Genomic DNA, 26,039 nt, shown 5'->3' on the forward strand with positions numbered 1-26,039 from the left:
AGAGAAAGAGAGAGAGAGAGACTATTCCATCGTGAACCAGCGCACTTTAACAAACCCGAGCGCTTTAATAAGTTTGATCAATATCAAAGCCCAAGCCATTTGCTTTTAAGTACCTTTGGAGACTGGGTAGTTCTCACGAGTGTCGATGTGTGCGAGTTGATGCATTTCTTCCAGAGCATCGCTGTAGACCCGGTCAATTCACTTCCACTGTGACGTTCCCACAACCCCTTCCCAAACCACGATGGCTAAATAATAGCAGACAGACCTGGAGCCTTCCTAGCCCAAAAAACACACAGAAACGTACACCCCGGCAAGCTGGCTTGTGAAATTTAGACTGGCCGGCACCGTACGTATCCAACCACGCCCTTCTCACAAAGCAATAAAAACCTAGCTTGGCAGGAAACAATCAATACATCATCGGACCCTCGCGCACTTGAGTGAAAGTGGGACCTGTGATATGTGCCGTCAGGGTCTAACCACCGTGGGTGTTGTGAGTGAATCACACACACTGAAGCGCACAAACCCCTGCACCCTTCCGGGAGAGCGCAGGCCGGCCCTTTAAAAGGGAGTGGCGTGGGTGTGTGAGAGTTTCAGAGGAATGTTTGTGTGTACGAGTTGTGGGGGGGGGGGAAGAGGACTATTCTGGCACATGCTCACATCGCTCCTGTGCAAACAGCCGACTGAGTGACAAATGTGTTTTCATTCTCCTTTTTTCCAATGACCAAGTTGCGGCGGAGGGGGGGGGGAAGGGGGGCGGAGCCTGCGCGCGGCCTGACGCTCGTCCTCGCCTTCCTACCCCACCCAAAGTTAGCTCCATGTGCGGCAGGTTTTCACCCGTGAGAGTCCCTCTTCTATGCCCCGTGCGTCATCTTTTTTTTCTTCTACCCCCTGCTTTGCCCACCTGGGAAACCCCATCACCACGAATGGCCAGACAGACAGAAGGGAAGGGGGAGTTCGGGGGGGGGAGGGGGGGCGCTTGTGGGATATTTGATTTAACTGCTGGCAAGCGTTGAGAGACAGGGGGTTTCAACTATCACAAGCCTTAAGCTAGGGAACGAACCCACACACACACACACACACCAACGTTCCGTACCGCGGGACAACTCCCGTTCTCCAATATCGCCGGTGAAGTCTCAGAAGGGTTTGCAAAAACGCCATGGCGGTAATTAGCTCCATTTTACCTTTTGTCTCTTGAGAGATCCACGGGAAGAAAATAACATATCCAGTGTAATCTAGATGAGAAGGAGCTGGGGAGAACTTGTGTTAGGAGGCAATTCTGCATGAAAAGGCAGGTGCTATTAATAGAAAAAAACTCAACAATGTGTGTGTGATGCTGCTGCTGCTTTCCACAGAACTTGTCTTTTAGTTGCAGGTTCCAAGGGGCCCGACTTCAACAGAGTCCATGTGCGGGAGGAATCTGGCTGACTCTTGAGGACAGGAGACAAAAGGGGAAGGCCGTCTTTTCTCCGATCAGAAACAACAGAGAAGCAGAGAGTCTCGGGTGGAGAGAAGGCAGAAAGGCATGAATTGCACTTGACCCCAGCAGTGCCGGCCCGGCTAGTCGCTAACCTCACCGCTGACCAGCTACTAACACGAGTCGGTCAGAAGGTAATTGCAGCCTTCGGAGCATAAGTTCACTCGAGCCAAGAGCCACAAGGCGGTTTCATCCGCTGCTCGTTTTTGTGCTTTTTGTGCCTCTTCTGCTTGGCACTTCTCTCTGTCTTTAGGCCAGGTGGATCAGACTTAGAGCCTCAGTTTCCACTTGTTAATGACAGAGGCGTGTAACCAACTTTTTTATTTTTTTTATGCGCACTTATTAGCCCGCTTTTTTTTTTTACAGTTATTGGGTTCTCCGTGCTCTCTGCTGCAGATGCCGAGTGAAGATTAAATAAGGAGAGAGGAGGCGCGGGGGGGGGGGGGGGGGTGACATGCAGCTCTTGGGAGGTTTCCACGGGGTCAAGACAAGCAGAGGGGCCTCCACTTGAGTTTGTCTCTCTCAGCATGCCATCCATCCAGAACACCATGACTGTCAGGAACCTCGGCAGCAGATCCCTCTCAGACGACGTGCTGATGAGGTTAAGAAGCACCAGAAGTCACACCTGCCTACAGAGGGAACCGCCCCCCACCACACGCTGATAGTGGAAATCCTTTCCATCTCTTATCTGTTTCCCACTTATCAGTCCGTGTCCTTATCTCAGGTGATTTTAGACTCTGTGCAGTAATCTAGTGGTCTGTTCGGACACCGGGATGGAGCCACGGTGTCTGGTCCCCTCTCTCTGTTAACTTCCCTGAAGAGTCCCATTGTTCCCCTGACGTCTCCGTTTGGGGCCCGTCTGCGGAGCCCTCAGCGCGGCGGCATTAAAGCAACTTTGTCAACACATTCGCACGAAACCACCTCTGTGAGCAAAAAAAAAAAAAAAAAAAAAAAAAAAAAAAAGCTCTTTACACTCCAGCTGGGGCTCGGCTGGCCGGCCGGGTGGGTGTCACGGTGTGTATTTATGACTCGCTGACCCTCAGGCCGCGCCGCCCCCCCCCCCTCCCTCCGACCTCACACACTTTAAACTCCAGACACATCTGCTCCCTTTAACCCCCCGTCGAGCAGACGCACACGCCCCCCCCCCCCCCCCTCCTAACACCTGGCCGGGGTGCTGAAAGACTCCTTCTAGAGAGTCAGAGGTGTTCCCCGGCAAAAGCAGACTTTTAACTAAAGACAAAGCATGGAATTGTGAAGAGTCTGACTAATGGCTAAAAGGTGTGTTGGCCTCTCCAGCTTCCGCCATCTTCTTGACCTGAGCCAGAGTGAGCTGGGTCGTAGCTGGGTCTTGCATTAGATGTTTAGTTCCAGTGAGGCTGCCTTTGACGTCGGTCTTCATGGCTCCTTTTAACAGAAGCACCTTAAGGCCAGAGACATATATGCAGTATATATATATATATATATATATGTATATATGGGCGGAACAAACGTTGAATCCTAACATGTTTAATGCTCCCATTGGGTTTACAAAGAGGAGAACAGAATCCGGTTTGATGAGCTGATGATTGATGAGCATGTGCTATGAAGACACAAGGCACATGAGGCAGATTTAGGTCCAACTACTGAAAAACGGGGGAAACCATGGGTAGATTATGTAGATGAGCATCATCTTCACATGGACCGAGCTGTTTGACACGCGTTGGACCAACAACGGTCCCACCGTCAAACAAGGCATCCTTTCATCAGGGTGAAATTCCACCCCCCCCCCCCCTGATCTTCTCCCTCCGTCCCTCCGATGCTCAATAGCCAGATTATCTCCACGTTGGAGGGGAAACTTGGCCACCATTGCTGGAGTGTATTGTAAGTTCAGTATTGTCTCCGACCCGGCGGTTTTTGCACAGAGCGGCATTCAAGTGCAAAGTTTCGACACGCACTGACACGGATGTGTGCCCCCACATCCACGGGGTGTACCCCGCTGTGTGTGTGTAACACACAACAGGGGGGAAGCACACCCAAAAGAGACACATCCCGTGCAGACACAACATGGTCCCACACCCAAACAGACGCATTTCAAAAAGGCACACGCGTGGACACGGTGATTACGTGGAATAAGGAAACGCAGGGCGACCCCGCAGGGAGGTGTCCCGCTTCTGTCTGCGTCCCCCCCCCCCCCCCCGAAAAACCTCCATGTTTGTGCACGCTAAACTCACTAAAACGACACGTGTGTGTGTGACAGGGACTTTGTGTGTTTTCATTCCTCTTCCAAAAAGGACACATCTTCGGTTGGTTACCCAAAAGATGTGTTCCAGGGAAGAAGTCCACATGTGGTGCGTGTGCAGATCTTATCAGCAGAAAGGGGCTGAAGGGTCATGGCCAAAGGGGTGTCCTGTGTGACAGAGTCTGTTCTGCTGCATGTGTTCTCCATATGGCTCCGCTCTAAATGCGCCCCTTCCCTCCACTAACCACCAAGGGGATTCCAGGCAGCATTACTGTGAATGGTTTTGGGCTTAATAGGCTGTGTGCGTTGCTGTGGTTTTTCTTTTTCTTTTTTTTTTTTTTAAATCACCACGTTCATCAGGCTGACCTTGAGCCAGCAGGTGATGTTTTTGAGGAGAAGGCACTAGATGCAGACGGAAAAGGGGAATGTTTTGGAGAAAAAAAAAAATTAAAATGAAGCCTTACTTGGGCCACGAGTGGGAAGTGCAAAGAGGCCAGAGTAAGGCACTGGGAAATAAGAGATGAACAGACAATGTTAGTGCCAGAAACCGCAATCAATGTGGATTGAGAGGCATCTGCGTTATGTTTTGTATGTTGGAACATAAATGCCCAGGTTTGAATGAAGCACCAGAGGAGAAACCCTAGTAGTGAAAAATGTAGAACCCTTAAAAACCAGGGCGGGGTTTTTGCTTAACGGCACCAACGTGGGTGAAAAATGGGATTTGATGTTTGAAACAAACACATTCTGGTGTGTGACAGCTGAGAGGAGGGGGGGGGGGGAGGAGTATTAGCCTCCCCCCGTGGCAATAAAACCCTACGGGAGACAACCCCTCCCGTCCTTGACTGGACACCTCGAGTCTCCGCCGTGTTGCCGTCGCTCCGACCGTCAAACCCTGCGGACGCAAACAAACAAGTGTGCACGGACACGCGCGTGGTCCCTCTCAGGAGCACAGATGAGGGGGCCACGTGTCAAACGTGAGGTTTTTTTGTGCAACAACGGTTTCCAAAACATCATGGAAGCTGTGAACTTTTTCACGAGGCACGCCCAGAATTCACAGTGCAGGACGCAGGTTTAAATGTGTTTCTACAAGATATTCCTATTGATACGTTTTAGCTCTAAAACCCGGAAGGCCCTCAACAGCAAAGAAGCAGGACTAAAAGTCCCGGACAGAGTGTCTCTGTCCACTGAAAAATGTTTGCTTACTCCACCCTCTACACACTCACAACCTGGGAAGTAGTGCAAGTTAGACGCAAGAGCCTCTTCCAACTCGACTTGAGTGTGTGGTTGTGTGTGTGTGTGTGTGTGTGTGTGTGTGTGTGTGTGTGTGTGTGTGTGTGGGGGGGGGGGGGTTGGCGGGGAGGGGGCGGGCATCGGTGCAACATCCGTTTGTCTTGCATGTCGATCAAAACACCTGCAAGTCTCCTCATGTGTGCACCAGTGTGTATGTGAGGGATGTCTGTGGACGAGGAGGAGGAGGAGGAGGAGGAGGAGCGAGCCGTGTGTACAACAGTGTGTCTCCAGAGCGGGGTGCTTGCTTTTCCACTGCGGTTTAACCCGAGCGTTCACATTCAGGCTCCTCACACTGCGGCTCGGAGTCCGCCGGACAAAGAGTTGACTGACATGGTCACAAAAAGGTCCCTCTCTCAGCCCGTGTACAAAAAAAAAAAAAAAAAAAACAGTTTCAAGAGATGAAAGGAGGAAAAGAAAACTTTCACTTCCTTAGCTTGGCTAGAGATCATCCAAAAAAAGCCGTGTCCTTTATTTTCGGTGCTGGCTGATAGAAGTCCACCCAGAAATACACACAATCTCCTCCTCATCTACTTGGCTTCGACCAACCTGGCTACATAGATTACCATCAGAGAGGATATGTGGGATCACAGCTTCATCTTTTCCAGCAAAGTCAGTGTGAACTCAACAGATTTCACCAGAGAACACGGCAAGGGGTTATTATCTCCGATCCCTGGTCCAGCCAATCTGTTTCCACTTGAAGAAAAACACTCCCTGGACCCCCTTCTTTGCTCTCTCTCTCTCTAACTCACTTTCTTCCTGCAGTCTGCCCACCTGATCCGCTTAAAATATTACAACCAAATCGCCACTGAAATGTTTCCGTGTCGACTACAGCAACCCGGCTTCAATTGTGTTGAAGCACAGAGGCAGGAGGAGCCCATGCGTGTCGGCTAATGCCCAATAGCAATTAGGAATGGAATGGTTGGCATCGATTCTGCAAAAGGGGAAAGGAGCTGGAGGAGCAAACTGCGGATTTGTGGTTTGACGGCGACCCAGAGCCTTGACTCACTGCGAGCTCTGGGCGAATGTTTAAAAGCGAGGCGGAGGCGGGTCTGCAGGGGCCACAGAAACCGAATTATTAAACTGAAATGGGAGTACAGTGGGACTGCGCTAATAGACAAAATAAATCTGAGCTTACATAGATAGATAGATAGATAGAAGCAACGTTTTGTTGACTTGCAGGGTGCAGCCCTTTACCTTTCTGGCTATAAGCTGTAATACTTTATTAAAGCATCTCAAATGAGTCAGAGGGAGGTGTGTCTGGAAGATGGATGGTCTTTTAGATGCAATGACAGATTTCTTTCTTTAGGTCTAGGGTTGGTACTTAACTACTGCTTAACAGCAGCTCATTATGAAATGGTCTTCGGTGTTTCCAGTCAGCATTAAGGCGGATTTTGTAATGAGCAAATGCACTTTGTCCAGTGCAATACTTTTTCCTTGTGTAACTCATTTCTTAACATTTATTTTTTCGAAACAATGTTTTCTTTCTTCAGCCTCATGACATTTAAGCAAACAACGCATTTACGCAGGTTATCGGTGGGATTTTCACTCATTTAATGTAAAAGGTCAGACTGACCTGCAGCTTCCCGTGCAGCATATCAATCAGTGGGATAAAAAAAAAGGAATATGAGCTGCAGGAGCTAAATGTCATGCGAAGGAAAGCCTTATTATTTCTCGATTATTTTGCCCCGATCCTCACCTCGACACTCTAAGCCTGCATTTTTTTTTATTTCCACCATAACAGTAACCAGAAACTAAATGCGTACATGTGGCATCTAAATCATATTGACAATTCACATGTCCTCTATGAGTGGGGGACTGCTTGAGTGATTCCAAAAGTCAAACTAGATTTGCTGGCGTCACACCGGTATGACTACCACTGACCTTTGACCCTCGGTTTTATAATGACTGACTCCCGACACAGGTGCACGTGGCACTGCGTTGCGTCCGGGCGATGCACCACGCTGCCGTGTCCAGAGATTCCAACCTCGTCCTCCCTGCTCCCCTCATTAGGTTCTCCGGCTGCAGCCCCGGAGCAACGTGCAGGACACATTCCCCGAAGAACCACAGCCAGGGCTCTGCGGTAACACATGTGACACACCGGCTGCACATTCTCCCATTCAAACGAGCCAAAAAAAAAAAAAAGGCTACAGACCGATCTGAAATCCCCCGTTTTCTCTCTAGATCGCTACTCAAAGAGTGGGGTCACTATTTCTGTGTCACCCTCATCGTTCTCTGCTTCCTCCCCATCTGTTATTTGCCGTAAACTGTTTTAAGAAGCATGACTCATGCTGTTGAAAAAATAATGACTAAAGTTTCAAATAAAGAAAGAAGAGCAAATAGAGACGGGGAGTAACCCTTCTGGGTTATTTGACTTTTATTGTTATTCATTTTCCAACTTAAAGTGTCAAAAGGATGTCAAATCACCGTGAGCTTCCTGAATCAATGTCATCGGTTCTGTTCTGGCGTGATGAATCATTTGCGGTGTCATATCTGCAATAGCGTTACACATGTTTTTTTTTCCCATGAATTAGTCTACACACCCACACAAGTATATTTAGGCACCCGCGGACGAGCACGTTGATACACATGTGCACACCGCCGCTCCAAAGGGACAGTGTTTTCACAGCTGGGACGAGACAAGAGGCCTGCACAAACCCCGACATGGACAATCAGTGTGTGTGTGTGTGTGTGTGTGTGTGTGTGTGTGTGTGTGTGTGTGTGTGTGTGTGTGTGTGTAGCCACCTGAGGTGGTACCCGTACAAAACAATCTCACACACACAAAAGAAATTAGGGTGATTTGTGACGGATTAACCCGTATTACACTAGGACCATCACTTATGGTTTTAACTCTATAACATGCTCTGACCTTCTGATGGCTCTCACGTGGTTAACCGTAGATTCGTAGTTATTCAACACCTTTCGGGGAAATACAAGTCTATCTCACCATAATATTAACGTCTTGCAAAACGGTATTTGTCTCTGTTCCAGATTCCAGATGTGGAGCAAGGAGTGTATTTTGAGAGTGCTGGCTTCCCCATCTGTGTGACCACAGCACTGGGCTGCTCAGCCTGCAGCTTTCTGCCCACTGTTCCCACGCCTCTTTTCGGGCTAAATACATATTTAGGGAAATTCTGCACAGAAAACCGTGTGTCCCGCTCCCTCGGATAGGGCTGGTGCACAGCCACTGAACTTTGCTTCTTCTTTTTTTGTGCGATACCAAATCCAAGCTCATTCATCCGGGTAAATTCACTGCTGAGCGCGAATGCTCCGATTCATCCAGTAGTACCCGATTCCACCCCAGAGCAGCACTGTGCAACCACAACGATGTTGGGAGTTCTCATTTGTTGATCAAAGCCAAGTCACCAGTTTGCATATCTAACCTTTTTATTCAATTACTAAATCAAAGCTAACTGGGGAAACGACAGAAACAAACCATCGACAACATTGCACACGTCCCAAAATCTGGAGAAGGAGCTGCACTGATCCGTCAGCCGGCTCAGAGTTCAGCAGACACCAGTCGTAAAGAGCAATCACTTCCTCGCCACTTCCACCGTCCATTAGTAAAGCTCCTACTCTGCATTTTGAAATACCCCGCAGCACAATCAATGCAATTTATACCAGGAAGCTGGCGCTATTTCCTTGTGAGCAGAAATGAATGACAAATGGAATTTGTCTGTATAGTGGCACTATGTAGTGGGTTCAACCAGAGATGTGGAGCCATTTGAACACATACAAAGCAGACTAAAGGGGTTTTCATGGTGTGTGTGTGTGTGTGTGTGTACACGGAATGTGCTCGTGTGTGCATGAGTAATGAATAAGATCCTGGCACATCACAACCGGCTTCCTTTAATGCACTCCCTGTGGACCAGAAGAAATAAACAGATAAAGATGAAGTGGACGTGAAGGCAATAGCAAAAAAAAAAGAGAAAAAAAAGAGAGAGAGAAGAGTAAGGGAGAGTGAGCAAAAGAGGGCAGGAGGGAGTTTTCAGAACTGTTATTGGAGCCGGAGAAGTCATTTTGACTTAAAGAGTTCCAGATGTGGGCAAGCCCCTGAGAAAGAGAGCGAGTCAGAGAGAAATCCAAGAGAAGGATTTATCAGACTGCATCCTTCCACATTATCAGTAGTCTACCCTCCTGTCCCATCTGGTTTGAAAGCGGGATAAGCAGATATTTGCTTTTGTTCACACTGATGGCTGTTGTGGTTGGGGGACGGGGGGGGGGCTACATCAGCAGAAAGTCTGTGGAAAGTAAGGTTTAGGGTGTGGGGTGTCAGGTGGTAAGGTGGTCTGGGTATGTGGCTTACACAGCCTAGTCTTGGGCCTATTAAAAGCTAGGGGTGGTCAGAATAAGGGTCCGTCGCTATGATTGAACTGACCAAAATAGGACCCAACCAAAAGGCGTCCGGTCAAACACTGAGAAAAGAGTAGCTCTTTAACTTATTTTGCAATGAAATAGCTCTAATTTAAGCACATGGCCATATAATGGTCAGGTCCAACGCACTGGACTCTTTTGTTTTAACACTCGCAGGCTTAACCGGAATGCCCATTGTGAAGAAACCAGGGGAGGCTTCCAAATGTATGGGACCAGTGAAAATGTGTGTGTGTGTGTGTGTGTGTGTGTGTGTGTGCGCGCTGCCTGCTTTCTTTCAGATGCTGAATTGATCTCCAACCTTTAGGAAGTTGGCATTAATGCCCTGTTCTTCACACATAGGCTAAGGCTTGCTCAAATGGGGGGGGGGGGGGGGGTCCTGCATGACATGTCATCAACAGGGATCCAGGGGCCCTGTCATAAAAGCCACCTTTCTCTCTCTCTCTGTGTGTGTGTATAAGGATGTTTATGCCCAGCTTCCACAGCATTTGTTTTCAGTTCCTCTGTGTTTGGGATAAGCCGCACAATCACACAACAAAAGCCTATTGTGCTGAAGTGAAGAGCTCTGCTTTGGGGAGCTGGTAGCGAGCCACCAAACAAAGGCTGGTTACAAACACCGGGCTGCCAAAAGAGGGCTGCGAGTCCTCTGGGGGGGGGGGGGGGGGGGGGGGGGGGGCTTAACGAAGAGGGAAAGCAGAGCGAGCCGATGGAAGAGGGGTGTGAGGGTGGAGGAGGAGCAGGATGTACAGCTGGAGCTGGAGGAGAGAGGAGGAAGAGACGGAAGATATGCGGCGGAGACGGCGGCTGGAAGAAGGGGGTTTTGTCCCGACGGGAGGAGGAAATGGAAGAAGGGGAGGACTTGAAAAGGAGTGCAGCCAACCCAGCGGGAGGATGAGAGGGGGGGGGGGGGGGGAGTCAGCATAAACAGAGAGCTGTGTCAACATACAAGACTCCTGCCTGCGCCGTGAGACTCTCCGCTCCCCGGATTGCAGCCTTAGAACAAGAGGGACTCAAAGTGTGGACTCGATGGTCAGAAATGGTCGATTGAAGTCGTGACAATCGAAGTTGGCTGTTTAACAACAAGAAAACATCCATTTCGCCCTCAGTAGGAAACTAAATACCTTTATTGTTTGTATTGGATGCCCCTGTTGGATGATTTCCTATTCTGACAAGTCAAAATAGCGACAGATCCGTCAAACGCTGAGGCACAAAGTGCTGCTATTGTGTCCAGCAGCGGGTCACATTTCACCTTTTCCACACAGTTAGAGAGTGGAAAGTGGCGGCAATGGAAGGAGTGTGTGATGGAGGAGGAAAAAAAAAGGTTTGGGGTGTAAATAGACATCCATCACAACACAGCAAAACTGCTGAAGGTTGAATCAATTAACCCACGGAACAACTGGACACTGTGTGAGGGTTCTGTGCACTGAAAAGAAGAGAATGAAAAATGAAAAACATATTTACCATTGGCGTTCTTCCCACAGATCAGGTGCTCATAGTGCTGAAGGACCCCCCAAAGTTCCGCGTCATTGTTCACCACCACCTCGAGGGCCTCCGCGCTCACCGGGGCCCCTGCCAACCATGAATCCGGGCCCGAATGACCCCTCTCGGCCATCAGCACCCGGGCTCCTATCTCCTCCACCAGAGCTTCCATGCACGCGGTCAGGCATATGGCTGCGTACTCGTGGATGCGCACGGAGATGCGGGTGTCCACCATCCATCGGAAGAAGCGTCCCACGGAGAAGGAGAGGCCGCAGCGGGAGGACTTGCCCTTCCTCAGCAGCTCCCCGGCACTCATGCTGTACATGGAGATGGCCTTGACCGTGGCGGACACGCACTGGTCCGCCAGGGACCAGCTGAGCACCAGCCGCATGGCGCTCTGCACCTCGAAGCGCGTGCAGCGGCAGTGCATGACGCTGAGCCGCTGTGCCTCCCGGGAGATGCGGATGAGGGCCCTGCGGAGGAGAGCGGACAGCCGCCTCGCGGCCTCCGGGGAGAACCCCGGCGCGGCCCCGCCTTTGACGCCCCAACTCCCGGCCACTTTGCGCAAGATCTTAGCCACTTCCTCCTCCATCCAGGGGAACTCTTCCAACTCGGGCAAGCGGTGACACTTGGAGAAGATGTCCTCCGGGTCCTCCGGGAGGACCGTGTTGACCGTGTCCCAGCTGTTGTTCCTGCTGTTCATGGAGCCGGAGTAGTACCACCAGTTGCCCCGGTGAGGGGCAGTCATGAAGGCCTGGGAGTTCGACTTGGAGGAGGACAAGCTGAGGGATTTGCAGGAGTCCCCCGCTCCATAGCCAGAGTCCAGCGTCAGGTCCTCCAGGGTCTTCATGTGGAAATTGCTCAAACCGGCCATTACCGTGAAACTGTTTCTGCACTGGAGGGGGGGGGGGGGGAGAGGAAGAGGTTGTTTGGAAGAAACAGTTCACCCGAAGTCGAGCAGCAGTCGAAACTCCCCGCGGAGCAGGACGAACTGGTTACGCAGCGGGACACTCGGCAGACATGCTGCGAAGCGCGGTTCGGGCACGCGCAGATACGATCTTCAGAGCAAAAGGTCTCCTTCAAAAACCACCATATATTGTCGTTATCCGAGGGGGGGGGGCGGTGGGGGCGGGGGTGAACTGCGGTAGGAATTGCAGTGACCACCGGCTCACCTGTCCACCCGGGCAGCGCAGGGATTTAACTTTGTTCCGCGATCCGCAAGTCCGTTTAAAAACACGATTGCGTGTCGCCTCGTTCTGTGAAGACCGGAGCTCGTGAGTTACAACGTGTCCCCCCGTTTTTTAGCCGCTCAGCAAACATATAAAAGGTTTCAGTTTCTGTAGGAAAACGTTGAAAAGCCGGAGACTACCTCTCCCCTCTCCCGTCCAGAACAGTGTCCTCTCGGAGACACGCTCTGTTACAGATGCGAGTGGGGCGGGACCTATGCTGAATGACAACACGGAAGCAGCTAACGCACCAATCAGGGGAGGGCCGACTTTTGTGTGGCGGCCAATCATGACCCGATCTAAATGTTTCCTCAATTTGGGAGACTTGAGTAAACTTTGTTTTGCTTGAGAACCGAGTCGAACTAATTTCCTCAACATGAGTGACTCAGACATGCCTGAGGGCATTTGGGCTACACATTCACACAAATGTGTGTAGTTGTGAACGGCAGGTGTTTTCAAATTCTTCCTCATTTGTATGATCTTTAGACAGCAAGTTCTTGTATGATTAAATATAATAATGAAAACGTAATTATATCATGACACGTTAATTCCCCTATTCTTCATCATATGGATGGGTTTAGGGGAATTGGTGTGGTTAGTTACCTGCAACTAAAGATGTAAGCACACCATCCAGACTTGAGTCATCTCCTCGTGTTAGCTCAGTGGGAGTTGGCTTGCTGCCTGCACGTGAGCTAATCTCTCACCTGCACCCTAAAACAGAAATCCAATCTGTAAAGCCTGCCGTGATAAAGTAAAGATGCGGGAGGAGTGTCGACTTTGATTAGGCTTGGAGTTTTTACGTTAAAAGATTAGTTTCAGGATCTCAACTAAGAAAAATGTGTTTGGTCTCATATGATTTGTACTCGGTCCTTTACTTTGTGTTAATTCAGTACCAATTTGGCAGAGGCAATGACGTTAAAGTGTCAGCTCTCGCTTTTAAAAACAAACCAAGGGCCAATCCTCTTACGAAACCTCAGTTTTTAACCCTGTTTGTTATTACTGGTAAGCTGCTGTAACACGCTTGAGGGTAAAATAAAGCAAACGTGTGGAAAAGCACCATGACTCCCTGTATCTCATCACTCCACACTCACGTAGACAAGTAGGGCGTGCCTCCACTGGGACAGAGTCCAAAATTATTCCATATTCAGTTTACAGCCCAACCTGCATGCCTGTGAAACTGCAACAAGTGAAACTTGTGAAACCAATTCATGTTTTCTTGAACATATACAGACCCTGATGTTAGACAACATAGTGCATGTACTTAAAGTGGAAAAATAGATTCTCAAAAACACACAGACACACTCATACATGGTAGACTACATATGAATCACTCAGTCAGGGAAACAGAGCAGGGAGTCAACCTTTCATTCTAGGTAGTCAAAATGAGATCAGAAGACACAACGGGGATGTCGGTGTGTGTGTGTGTGTGTGTGTGTGTGTGTGTGTGTGTGTGTGGGGGGGGGGGGGGGGGGGTGGTTGTGTAGAAGAGATCTGCTCAGGGCAGAGACCCCCATACAGGGGGGTCAACAACTAGGTCTGCAGATAATTCCACTTGATCCAGAAAACATTGGAGCTCTGCTGGAGTTCAACATATTGAGTTACACAATGTTGGATTTTCTTTCTGCATTGGTCTCAAAACAAGATGAATGTGATATTCCATCAATGTGACTCCTAACTGGATGATGTCAGCTTCAGAGAAATAAACAGAGTAAATGGTCGCACAATGTTTTTGAAACAATGTTATATGAACGTTGTATTTGCAGATAGTGATAAAAGTGTTTAAATGTATTTACCCTAACCCAGGACACACTTTCTTTTATAATTAAAAAACGGAGTCAATCATAGTATTATTATCATTTAGAGAAAGTGTTTGCGTGTAGGAGGGGGATTTTTCACATTTGCAATTTTCATCTCGTCTGTCAAAAATATTTATGTCCTTAAATAGTATTTATGTGTTTGAAGCCATGCAAGCACTGTTGGTCTACTGTATGTCCTGTGTATATATATACAGTATATATATATATAGGTGGAGCGCCACCGTGTGGTCAGATAAGGAGGATTTTTCTCAAATGTCTTAACAATAATGATAGAACAGAGAAAAAAACACCTGAAAAATTACCTGGACGTAAGCGTAAAATTTTATTTGCAAAAAACCTCAACAAATTAAAATAAAAATTACAATACATTCTTAAAACCTTTTCTCTACAAAACAATTTCACAGAAATTACCTTGGAATGTATATTCCTATTTTTCATTTTATGTTATGTTTCATAAATATATACACACATATCGTATACATGTGTGTGTGTGTGTATACACACACATGTATACGATGTGTATGTATATATATATATATTTACATATATATAGTATTATATTTAATGTGATTCTTTAAATAGTCCCATGTCAGTGACAGACAGTAGACCCTCTTCCTTTAGAGGCAAAGACAGGGTCTTAGAGGGCCTTTTGACAATCATATAGTCAACAACAGATCATTAACCGTCTTCCATATGCGTGTCCAGCCTTGAGCCCTCCAGCCACTCTCCATCAATAGAAGGACCACGTTGCATAAACAGAGGCATTAGGAGCCTGGCCTCTGGCCAAAACGAATGGGAGCAGGTGGGATCCTGCTGATGTGCAGCTGCCAGTGAGTCTCCATCACACCTCCGGGTTTCACTCAGTAGTCAAGTACCATGTCCGTAAATCTCACCAACAGGGCAACTGGCTTGCAGGGACCACTCCTTCCTGCTTCTAAGGTATTTCTACAAACACGCCGACGCGTCTCCGTAATCCGCTCAAGAGAACCATGTTTCCCTCTTCTACAGCTTATCTGAATTTGCAATGACATTACAGCCTGTCAATGAATGATTCCCGTGCGTCCCGGCCTTCTTCTGTCGTTAAAGTAGTTTAAAAACCGCCTGCAGCCAAACCCTGGTAAAGGCACACATTTGTGAAACAACCATGCCTTGCCACATTGTGTCCGACACATGAACTGAATCGCCCTTCTGCTTGAGCTTCACACGAGTACAGGTGCATGCTTCTCCATAGCGTCCCCCGTCTCTGTGGTATTTGTTAATACGAGGAGCAAAGTTTAATTCCTCAAATCCAATGCTTAAGACGCAACTAAAAAGAAAAAAAAGGGTGTGAGAATGTGAAATCTAATGCCAAAAGCTGCTGCTGTCCTCTGCCTCCCTCCAAATACAGTTTCATGTTCCAGTGACAATGAGGTTAAAAATGTGGAGGGAATAGAGGATTCTGTCACGGGTCGAAATGTGTAAACCGTTTACAAATTCAGTGTTTTAGGACAAATAATAGCGACCCCAAATGTTAGTGCGTTCATACTCAGCCGGGACAAATGGCGAAAAAATAATAGCAGAAAATTATTATTAATTAGTAACAAAGCCAACAAAAAAGTATTAAATAAATCGTAACCGATAGCTAGGTGTACTACATACAACTCAAATACACTACTTTGCCTGACATTTGCCTGCAATGAGTTACAAAAAAGAGGGACAGAAATAGATGTAAAGATGACAAATCTGTCATTATCCTGTTGCTGAAGGGCTTTTCTGATTCACAACTTTTCTTTGTCTTGTAATATCAGGAGAATGCAGCACCTTGGTCATTATTCTATCCGACGGGTAGAGGTTGAAGTATTTAGAAACTATTTTACCAAAGACACAGTTCGTCTACGACGGAAATCTACTCCACCGTGTCCGGATATATTTGAATAACATGTCGACACACATTCTATTGGGCTCTCACGAGAGAGAGTGTTAGAAAAAAAAAAAAAAGATCTTAGGTTGCCGTCACATCTCCTTGTTAGAAAAAAGGTGCTTTCTGTCATCTTAAGCACACACACACACACGCGCACGCACGCGCACGCACACACACACACACGCACACACAGCTACTTTCCAGTCTGTCTGAAAACATTGCACCAAAAAAAGGACAGAGAGAAGGAGAACAAGAATACTTCTCTTCTCTCTGTACAGTAGTTCAGTCAGTGAGGCCAAGTGATGACTCGGGGTGCATCTGCGTAAACGGCTCGCTTGTAAAGTTCAGGGAGCTGACGGAGGAGCAGAGGCGTCCCTGAAAGGAGCCCGTTTCAAATAAAGGCAGAGTTCAGGCAGTGAGCGAGCTCCCACAGGTCCCTCGCTCACACGTGGACGGCGGGGATCTGCAGGTAGATCCAGAATCCTCACACCAGCAGGGGGGCGCTATCCCTTCAGAGTTTTCTTATTCTGGGCATTCCACATGCCCCGTTTGGAGTGGTAGTAGTGGAAGAAGTTCCTCAAACGCAGTCTCTCTACCTCCAAACCATTCTGCAGTACCCTGGAGAGGGGCGGGAGGGGCGAACGACGCGTTAAAATATTCTGATAAAAACATGTTTTCATGAAAGTATCAATTCAACCAACATCTGGGTGGCATCTAAACATGCAGATCATTTTCTCAAGTATACATCTGGCTGCTTTTATGCCCGAATTCTGCAAATAACTGCACCAACAACTGATAGCAGCAGACGTTGTTGATGATAGGCCTGTTATCCTGCCCTTGTATCTACATGTACTGTTTTGCCCTAACAGTAATATGCAACCCGACACAACCTGGTACAATACAATGTCAAATGCTATACTACTGTGTTGGCTTGTTGCTGGGTTACCTGTCCAGCAGCTCCCAGTCCTCTCCACCCCAGCGGTCTTTGAATTCCTCCGTGTTCATCCCTCCAATCTTCTCAAAGTCAGACTTATAGATTCCAAACAGGCCAAAGCCGTTCACCTCCCAGTAACCTGTGAAAAGAACAGGAGCCTTATTTACAGGAAACATGGGTCCCAGTGCGTGCCGTTTGCAAGTAACGTTTCTTCACAGCGACAGCCTTTTTATTTCCATTAAAAAAGGACCTGAAACTAGGGAATGACTTTGAGTGACGCGTGAAACCACAGAAACTGCGGAAACTACTTTGACGTGCAAATGTGAGTCTTCCCCCGCGCGTAGTGTTTGTGGCAGCGTGCATGTTTGGTTGGGAGTTACCATCAGGCTCCTGTGGTGAGCTGCCGCAGCCAAGTCTCATGACGATCGGAGCAAAAGCAAGGCGCCCCTCCACGCAGTGCTTCCTGATGCTCTCCAGGATGTTGAGAGGGAAGTGGATGTGCAGATCACATAGGAACACAATGCTGTGACTATCCTGCAAAGGGAAAAAAACACACGCGCACGCATACAAACGTTCGTTACGTCGAAATACTCTCTGGGATCTTGGGTTTTAGAAGAAAAAGTGTGTGTGGTTTATTCTTTTAGTGTTTGAGGAGCATGCGCTTAGATTGGCCTCGTGGGGCTTTGAAGAAAGCGCGGGCTCAGCATCCGTGGCTCGGCTTCACTCCACCAGAACCTGGAGGTCCTTGAGGCGTGAGTGACGGCGCTGTCATCCCGCCGTGGCAGCCCCGACACTTGACTGGCCGATCAACTGTCTGTCCGTATTTCCAGTCGCTCCGCGCACCCCCCCACCCCCCACCCCCTCCAACCCCAACCCCAACCCCCTGGGCGGGTGAGTGTGACATGCGTGTGACAGAGTGACAGCCGGAAAAAGCGTCGCAAGGGCAGAGGCACACAAATAACCTGTGAGAGGGAGTGGATGTGACAGAGATGGCCCACACATGACAGGGGGAAAAGCAGCTAACTGTCCAAGCGAGTCCCTGTCAGCCACCGCGAGGCTCTGTGGGGGGGGGGGGGGGGGAGGGGGGAGGGGGGGGGGCAAGTGGAGGCTCTGCGGTAAGGGCGAGGGTCCACGACAGACTGGCCAAGCAGTTACGTATTCATTATGCATGCGTGTCCGTCCACCAGTAAAGGTCATGCTGACCTTGGCTGAGTGTCTTTTTGTTGTTGTTGGTGTCTTGTGTGTGTTTCTCTCACCTCGATAGTGTCCACTCCGATCTGCAGACCCGCCGAGCGCTCAAAGTTCCCTTCTCTCCTCAGATACTCGTATCTGTCAAAGCAAAGACGCACACACACTTACACGTATATAGTCTAAAATATTTTAAAGCCCATACATACAGGCTTACCGTGTCATTCATGCAGCCAGCGACACACACGCACACGCGCGCACACACACACACACCTGGGTACACTGCTCTCCCTTAGTGCCTGCTCCACGTCCATGTCTTCACTCTCAAAGTCGACAATTATGATGTTGAAATTGTCATCCTTGGTCTGCCGGTGAAGGTTCTCCATGTCGGAGATGAACTGCTGTACCCAGCGAGCCTGGTTTTTCACTGAAGGACAGGAGGAACAAAGGGATGGATGGCGATTAGGTGGATCAAAGTAAAACGATTATTTTCCCATTCGTTTATTTGAGTTTTAGTTTTAGGTTCAACGGTGTTTATTCAGTTTCAAAAGTGAACCAAAGTGGACTCACCTGGCACCACAAAGTGCACCATGACGTCTTTCCTCCACTGCAGCATGACCGGCTGGCAGAGCAGAGGCTTGGCGTACGCGGTGCTCCAGGGGGTCGCCCCGGGCCGCACCAGGGACCTGGTGGAGGGCGGGGGCGGCGGGGTGTCGGGGCCGGACGTGGCGGCCGACGGGGCCGAGGCCGGCGCCGAGGCCGTGTTCTCCAGGCTCTCCTCGCCCTGCCTGCCGCGATGCAGCAGCAGGTAGATGTACTCCGACAGACGCACCACGCTGCGGCCTCGCTCCATCAGCTCCAGCTCCACCAGGTAGCGGTTCCCTCTCGCCGAGTCGCGCCGCTTCTCCACGTTGACGATGCGCAGCAGGGTGTAGATCCTGCGGGGGCAAAGACGGAGAGACCTCAGAGGGCACAGCGTGGGCGTGGAAAGAGAATTAAGCGTGACCGACGTGTTCTCAGTGAAAGTGCCCCTTTGTTTGGATAACAAGCCACAAGGGAAACGTAAAGCAGCCGTTCAGTGTCCCATCATTATCCCCGCTGCCCCCCCCCCTTTCATCCTCACCCTCCGTTGCGTTCGTTGAGTTTCTCCATGTACTGCGCCAGCACGTCCACCACCTCGCTCTCCGCCAGCTGGAGGTTGCCCGACACATTGCAGCGCAGGTCGTTCCAGTCGGAGCGCAGCAGCTCAAAGTCCATCGGATTGACCGAGAAGGTCCTCTGCCAGTTGATGCTCTCCTCGGCCCAGCCCGGCCGAGCCTCCACCTCCTCGTAGCTGTATTCCGACATCTCGCCCTCCTCGGCTTCTGGCTCGGGGTCGGGCTCGGGCTCGGGGTCGGGATTAGAGCGGCTTGCGTCCTGGCCGACGTCTGGCGGGTCGGGGTGCTGGTGGGACTCGGTGATTTCGGACGTCCTGAGGTAAGAGGTGACCCGTGTTTGACCCGGCAGTGAGTTTTCTGTGGCGTTTAACCGTTGCTGGGTACCTGGAGGGGGCTCTTGATGATGGGACAGAGGGGTTTCACCTTTGCGAGGCACATCAGCCGTGGCCGTGGTCTTTGAGCCCCGGTACTCCCCTTTCCTCTGGCTTTTCTCCGGCAGCGCTGCTCCCGCCGCCCTGCTGCCTGACTTCTGTGGACTTTCGTCCTGCGTGTGGATGCTTGCATTGTGGGTTAATGCCTTGCCCTCTTTTGAGGGAGGGTTGGGCCAATGCCGAGGGGCGCTAACAAGACTTCTGCTTCTTGTTATGCCCCCTCGTTTGGAGCCCAGGTTAACCAGCCTCGTGGTTTTCCCGGTTTGGTACAGAAAGACCCCCGGGAAGACCTCTCTAGGGTGGCGGGAAGCCCTCTCCTCCCTCCTCTCTCGACGCTGCTCCCTCTCCCGGTCCTTCTCCCTCTCCTTGGCAGGTCGAGGCCTGGTGATGTAGATCTTGTTCTCCTCCCTCTTCTCCTTGTTTCCAGCGAGCCTCTTGTTGCCATGGTGGCCGTTGCCGTGGGCGGAGTTGCTGAGGATCTGCTTGGCTCGGCCGGCGAGGGCAGAGAGGGAGGACTTCTGGGGGAAGAGGAGTGAGGACTTGCTCAGCTTGGCCAGTGTCTCGGGTCCTTTCTCTTCTCCTGTTCCTCCTCCGTTCCTGCCAGGGCTCAACTCCGCAGGGGCGGTGCGGATCCACGTCAGGGAGCGTCCTCGGGCGACGCTGTGCTGCTCAGGTTGGAGCGCCCCGGCGTGGTTCTCTTCTGGTCCCTTCCCGGCGTCCTGTCCCGCGTTGGCGTGATCTCTTCCCCAGTCTCTATCCGGATCCCTTTCCGTCTGGACGTCTCTGTGAGGAAAATGTCTCTTTTCTCTTCCGCGTATGATGCTGTCAACAGCTCCCTCCTCCTCCTCCTCTCCGTCAGGGTCCGCCTCCTCTTCTCGCCCCTCTCTGCCAGCCGGGGTTGGCGCAGGCTTCGAGTGCTGATGGGAGGGGTAGGAGGCGCGGCTGGTCTGGCTGGGATGAGAGGGCTTCTTGGCCGGCTGTGTGCCAACAATCTCTTCCTCGTCCTCTACATCTACCATCTCCTCTTCGTCTAAGAAATCTGTAGATATTAACACAAGGTTTGAAATAGAGTGTGTGTGTGTAGTACGGTGTGTACGTGTGGCTTTGGTCTTTGTTAGCTTACCATCTGGATTAGGGAAGAAGAACGGTCTGTCATCTTCCTCCTCATCCATCTTCATGTATTTGTAGAAACCAAACCTGGCAGACACAAAGGGAGGCAACACCCACCCATTAACTCACACAAGCCCCCGCTCTGAAAGAAGGTTGAAGTTTCATCACTATGTTGGTGAGAGGTCGAAAGAATCAATGCCATCGAATTCACAGACACTTGAGCAGCTGTTCAGCGTAATCAGTGTGCGTACATATACAAGACAGAGACGAATGTTCCATTTTCTTCTCTGCATGAGGTGAAAGCAATAATGTCCTTACTTCTCCAAATAGATGGGGGACTCTCTGTAGAAACACTTGTTCTCTCGCTCCATGTGGGTGAGACGTGTGAAGTCATTGGGGTAGACGAAGGACAGATACACCTGCAGAAAAAGGGTCAGTTGAAGATTCAACAACCTCAGAAAATACTCATTAGGCGATTCATCCTTATTAATAGTGCTCTTAAATTAATACCAGGATTTAATCAAATCAGCCTCTTGCACTTTGTTGGGCTGTAGGTCCGATACAATGATTCCTCAAGTCAAATCTATAAAGGCATTTGCTTTGTTGTGTGGCTCTAATTTCCACTCCAGTCTCTGCAGCCACTGCAGTAACGGTTGTTGTCCTAAAGGGGGCAGCAGCACTCAACACTGCGGACTATCCGCTTCCTTCAATGTGGTCGGGTACAACCGGGCAGATGCAAGAGAAATGACCAGACCTAGCTTCTTTGACCTGAATATTATGCATGCTCCGCAGGGGGATACTTTTAAGCAAGTTAAAATATTTCTATAATGAGAGTCGCAAACAATCCGGATGAGGCCATAGAACACATTTTAGAACTCACTTGCACATACTGAGCCGCCAAGCAATTTGCTATTGCCAATATGATTAATAGATGCGTATTGTAGGTTCTGTTTGAATTATGGTTATTAAAGGTTGAGAAGGTATAGAAGTCTAGTCTTAAATATATGTATATCTTACATGTTTTTAAAATCGGTGTCTATCAGGGCTTGTACGAAGGAGGCCATGTTAAAACGACCCTTAGGGTCTTATCAGATCAAGAGGGATGATGACTTACAAATTGCAGACCCTGGTACCTGGCGATGGGAAAATCTTTGACAACATATGTTGGAGAGTAGAGACATGCCGGTAGAACATTTTCCAGTCGGGAGCGGTCGATCATGGGAGCTGTGGTGAGAGGAGGAGCAAGCAAATATTTAGAGATCTAGCTGTGTCTAAAAAAATAACTCAAAAAGTCAAAAAGCTGGGGGAGCAAAAAAAAAAAAAGCTGGGGGAGAAAAATAAATAGGAAGAAAACACACAGCCAGCCGGGCGAAATGACAAAAGTCTTAATACAGCTAAAGCGACAGCCGGAGGGACTGTGAGCCAGACAGTCAATCAGTCAGATGGAGAAAATGACAGGCAGCAAAATCAGGATGAAGCCGGAAAAAAAAGGGGACGGGGGGCTGTTGGATTTACTGCTGTAGAAGGTGTCCCTGGGGTCCGGCTTCAGCATGTCCGCTCCATGCAGCGCGGCGCCGCGCAGGCTCCGGGGCGGGGCCTCTGCGGTGAGACGGCTGTGACTGGCCACGGTCTGGGGGATGTGGTCCACGCTGTTCATCTTCAGATCGGACTCGTCTGCAAAAACCACAGAGGCAGAGAGAGGCCAGGCAGGGATGACGTAGCGTAGGTGACGGCGAAAAGATCATCATGTGACACTGTGCGTTTTGATTTAAGCCCGCACCAACTTTCACGTTTAAGCGTTGGAAGGATAATATCGCAATCATCATAAATCTTTATCGAGCACGAAATGGCGAGGAACAGGGGGGAAAAAGAAAAAAAAGACAGGTTTCCTCTTCTTTCTTTTTAAGGGAGGCAGTAAAGCGTGATGAGACAGCAAAAAAACCAAGCTGAAGATGAAGTGAGGATCAGAAAGAAAGTTGGAAGAAATACAGAACAGAGTCATAATTATACCAAATTGATATCAGAGAAGGAGGGAGAGCATCTGTGATTAATGGCATGTCGGGAGCAAGGGCTGATGGGAGGAATGCTGTATAATAAAAGGTGGCCGGTCAGCGTCATTTTCGAGGGGGGGGGGGGGGGAGTTTGCACATTTCGGTGTGTCTGCCGCTGAGAAAAGCCTCTTTTGTTTCTTCTAACAATAAGCCATCTGGCTGATCACACACCTGGTTTACCCTCCACGCCTCGTAGAGAAACCAAAGTCCTCACAGGAGGCAAACGAAAGGAAACGGCAAAGCTCTCGTCTTCTTTTGATTACTTTCTATCACGTTACACAGACGTAGTCGGGTTACAACAAAAAATACAATAGTGTGTTACGGACATTGAAACTTCATCTGGCTAGAACTCCGATACGAATGAGCTCATCGTTTGGGGCGTCCATTTCAAACGCTCTTAATGAAGTGAAAGAGTAGATATTTGTTGATGCTGGTTTGTTAGTTATTATATATTTGTTGGAATTAACTTTAAAATCTGACAATTCTGGCAGTGAGGCAGACTTTTGGGGGGTTTTATCCGCAAACTACTTGGATGTTTTTTTTAATTTTTTTTATCTAGCGTTCTGTTGCTGCTTTCCCCAGATTACCAGCCTTAGCTGTAAGTGCTGCACCTGCTAAACTCACAGCGGTGTTTGAAAGCCAATCACATGATGCAGTTGTTACAAGACTACAAGATGTTTCACGAATGAATATTAACATTTTTCTATCTTGACAAAATGGAAAAAAAAACAGTAAAATTGTGAGCATTACATGCAGGGAGAGGGGGAGGGGGTCGTGATGGATGGGTGGCGGGAGACCGATGAGGACCCGTTGATGTTTAAATCCAGCATGTGACCTCATGAAATGTACACGGCCTCCTTCTGCCCCGTCATAGACAGTCGTACACAAGAAGGCGCACAACACCAGCAACCTGCAGATTTGCCCAAAATGACAACTCCTCACATCACCCTGTGAGCAGCTGCCATTTCCCCCTCGTTAACGATGCTGAATCCCTGACACACATCCCTGAGATATTCTTGGAGTTCTCGAGGTTAGACTACAGATGTACTTGGAAGCTCGTGCTCTCATCTCTGCTTTGACTGGAACCTATAGAGGAAAATAAAGATTCTAATTGTATCTTCTCTTCATGTTATACTCCCCAAGGCACAATCCCCAACATCTCCTCAATGAGAAGAAACTAAATGTGATGCAGGAGAAAATAAGGGATTCTTAAGCCACATCAAGAATTAGAATTGGAGTTTGTTGATGGTATTAAAGAGTAACACATCTGGATTCAAAATGAGGCTAATTCTGTGACAAACTACTGACTCCTGGGTCTACTTGGAAAGCACTGAGCAAAAAAGAAGAACACAATCATTAAAGAGTGACAACATTTAAACACTTTTAAAAATAATCATGGAATGTGTGTCATGTCGAGGACAAGCTTTTCATGCAGCACGTCGGCACGGCGGAAGAGTTCTGACCTGTGTACAGGGAGATGTAGACTGAGTCGATCACTTCATATTTCAGACCCGGCAGGAACGGACGCCACTGTGTGTGAAAGCAGAGAGGGGGAAAAAAAAGATTTAAAAAAAATAAATTTCCAGGTGAGCAGAACCCATACGTCACTGTTAGCTCCCTAAACCGGTGAGACTCTGGGTGTTATTGAACATAGCGGCATCGCGGGATTCGTCCGATGCGGCGTTTCTGCATGAGCGCACTCAGAGGGAGAGGAGGAAGCAGAGAAAGAAAGTGTGGCACATGAGGAGAGAGCAAAAAAAAAATATGTGAGGACCCTCAAGGAGAAAAAAAAAAAAAAAAACAGACAAACAGTGAGCAGAGTGAGAACAAGAGCCGTGACAAGTAGGTGTGAAGAGGAAGTTCCCGAAAACAGAGAGAAGCGTGAGATGAGGAATAAGGGGGGGGAGGGGGGGGGGGGGGGGGGGGGAACAATTTGTTTAAATAGATTTCACAATTACTAAGTCACTTCTGGTTACCAAGGATATAATGACAGGAGACAGGTCATTTTCCGGCCCTCGGGTTGAGAATACTAATATAAGCATCCTCCTTAGGCCCATGCAAATACCTCCATGTGTGTATGTAACACACACACACACACACACACACAGTTCATTTTCTCCTGTATATATACACACCTGACACATGCAGACAGAAGCACACATACCCGAACAAGTGCACATATGAAATAAACAACATCCGAGGACACATGCTGGGTGCCAGCAGGGAGCAGCTCAGAAATCAGAGTTTAATTAAAACAAGAAAACGTTTTGTGTGGGAGTTAATTCTTGAAAAATATTTCTCTAATTTTTCTGGCGTCACCCGTACGTCTTATTATATGCACGATTCAAAATGCATGCAGGAAGCGGTCCTAGTTTGACTGTTACTTGGCTGCTTCAGCTGCCTGGAGGAAGAGGGTTGACAAAAGGCTCCATTCTGCATTCTGGCTGCACACTTGAGATGCTGCAAGTGGACCCGTTTGGTCTAATTTAAAGTTTTGGGCGATGCTTTCCTGTTCATTGTCAGGTCGCATATATTCCCCGATACGTTCCTCCAAGGGAGGTATTGATCTGGAGTGCATGTGCATCTTCTGTTTGCTCATACGAAAATAATTTATCTATGTGTGTGTGTGTGTGTCCTCTGTGAAGTAGTGTTGACAGGGAGCAGCAGGAAGAAGCAGAGGCCTGCGAGCCGGCCACACGAGTTCAACAGAGAGGAAAGAAAATCAATACGCGATGGGGGGAAATGGTAAAAAGTGGGGGGAAAAAACAAACAAATCGCAGAGCAAAATAGCAACAGGCAGCCAGCAGTGCCGTTTCATCACGTTTTGCCCTTCCAGGACCACGCCGTGACATATGAGCTTTGGATATTGTTTTCCCGGACAAAGAGGGTGTTGCTCCACCTGTGTTGTACATAATAAACAGACCTGCACGCACACAGTGTCCCGAAAGGCACAGTGAAGAGGAAACAACTGTGAAACCATCCCACCTTTTGGCATTATAAGTAAAAATGAATTCAGATTTCAGGCACAATAAGGTCAAATGAAATGAAACACTTCCTAGTAGCAAAGCATTTATCCAAGGGAAGGAGAGTCCAATACATGGGATGTAAAGGCTACTGCACCACATAGGTTCTCTAAATGTTGAAGAATAAAAAAGTGAAAAGTTAAAACGACACGACCTTAAAAGGTGATTTGACAAGACTGAAAATACTTCTCAATAAATGCATTTACTCCTCAAAGGTTTATAGTGCCCAGCAGTGTTGATAACTTAAGCTTTGTTAAAACTGAAAATATATATTTGTGAACTAACCCCAAAATATGTTTATTTTCAGTAGGATTGAATTGTGCTCAGAGCCATAGACAGGGAAGCAAAAGACTTATGAATAAATAAATGCGTT

General features: G+C 48.7%; 2 protein-coding genes across 2 annotated transcripts in view; both read right to left on the reverse strand.

The window, feature by feature from the left end:
- The window catches only part of abtb2b (ankyrin repeat and BTB (POZ) domain containing 2b), a 35,797-nt gene extending 23,346 nt beyond the window's left edge, over window positions 1-12,451 (reverse strand). The window contains exon 1 of the mRNA XM_037452085.2: window positions 10,812-12,451. Coding sequence (XP_037307982.2) covers window positions 10,812-11,703 — 892 coding nt within the window. The 5' untranslated portion in view covers window positions 11,704-12,451. The remainder of the gene's footprint in view (window positions 1-10,811) is intronic.
- A 3,431-nt stretch (window positions 12,452-15,882) lies between these two features.
- The window catches only part of b4galnt4a (beta-1,4-N-acetyl-galactosaminyl transferase 4a), an 82,487-nt gene continuing 72,330 nt past the window's right edge, over window positions 15,883-26,039 (reverse strand). The window contains exons 9-20 of the mRNA XM_037450621.2: window positions 24,107-24,173; window positions 22,108-22,266; window positions 21,707-21,816; window positions 20,911-21,011; window positions 20,606-20,679; window positions 19,018-20,521; window positions 18,465-18,832; window positions 18,168-18,321; window positions 17,963-18,035; window positions 17,087-17,240; window positions 16,719-16,845; window positions 15,883-16,390 (exon numbers count right to left, since the gene is read on the reverse strand). Of these exons, the coding sequence (XP_037306518.2) occupies window positions 16,276-16,390; window positions 16,719-16,845; window positions 17,087-17,240; window positions 17,963-18,035; window positions 18,168-18,321; window positions 18,465-18,832; window positions 19,018-20,521; window positions 20,606-20,679; window positions 20,911-21,011; window positions 21,707-21,816; window positions 22,108-22,266; window positions 24,107-24,173 (3,006 nt within the window). The 3' untranslated portion in view covers window positions 15,883-16,275. The remainder of the gene's footprint in view (window positions 16,391-16,718; window positions 16,846-17,086; window positions 17,241-17,962; window positions 18,036-18,167; window positions 18,322-18,464; window positions 18,833-19,017; window positions 20,522-20,605; window positions 20,680-20,910; window positions 21,012-21,706; window positions 21,817-22,107; window positions 22,267-24,106; window positions 24,174-26,039) is intronic.

This window comes from Pungitius pungitius, chromosome 6, assembly GCF_949316345.1.
Source record: "Pungitius pungitius chromosome 6, fPunPun2.1, whole genome shotgun sequence".
In the NCBI taxonomy this organism is placed as follows: domain Eukaryota; kingdom Metazoa; phylum Chordata; class Actinopteri; order Perciformes; family Gasterosteidae; genus Pungitius; species Pungitius pungitius.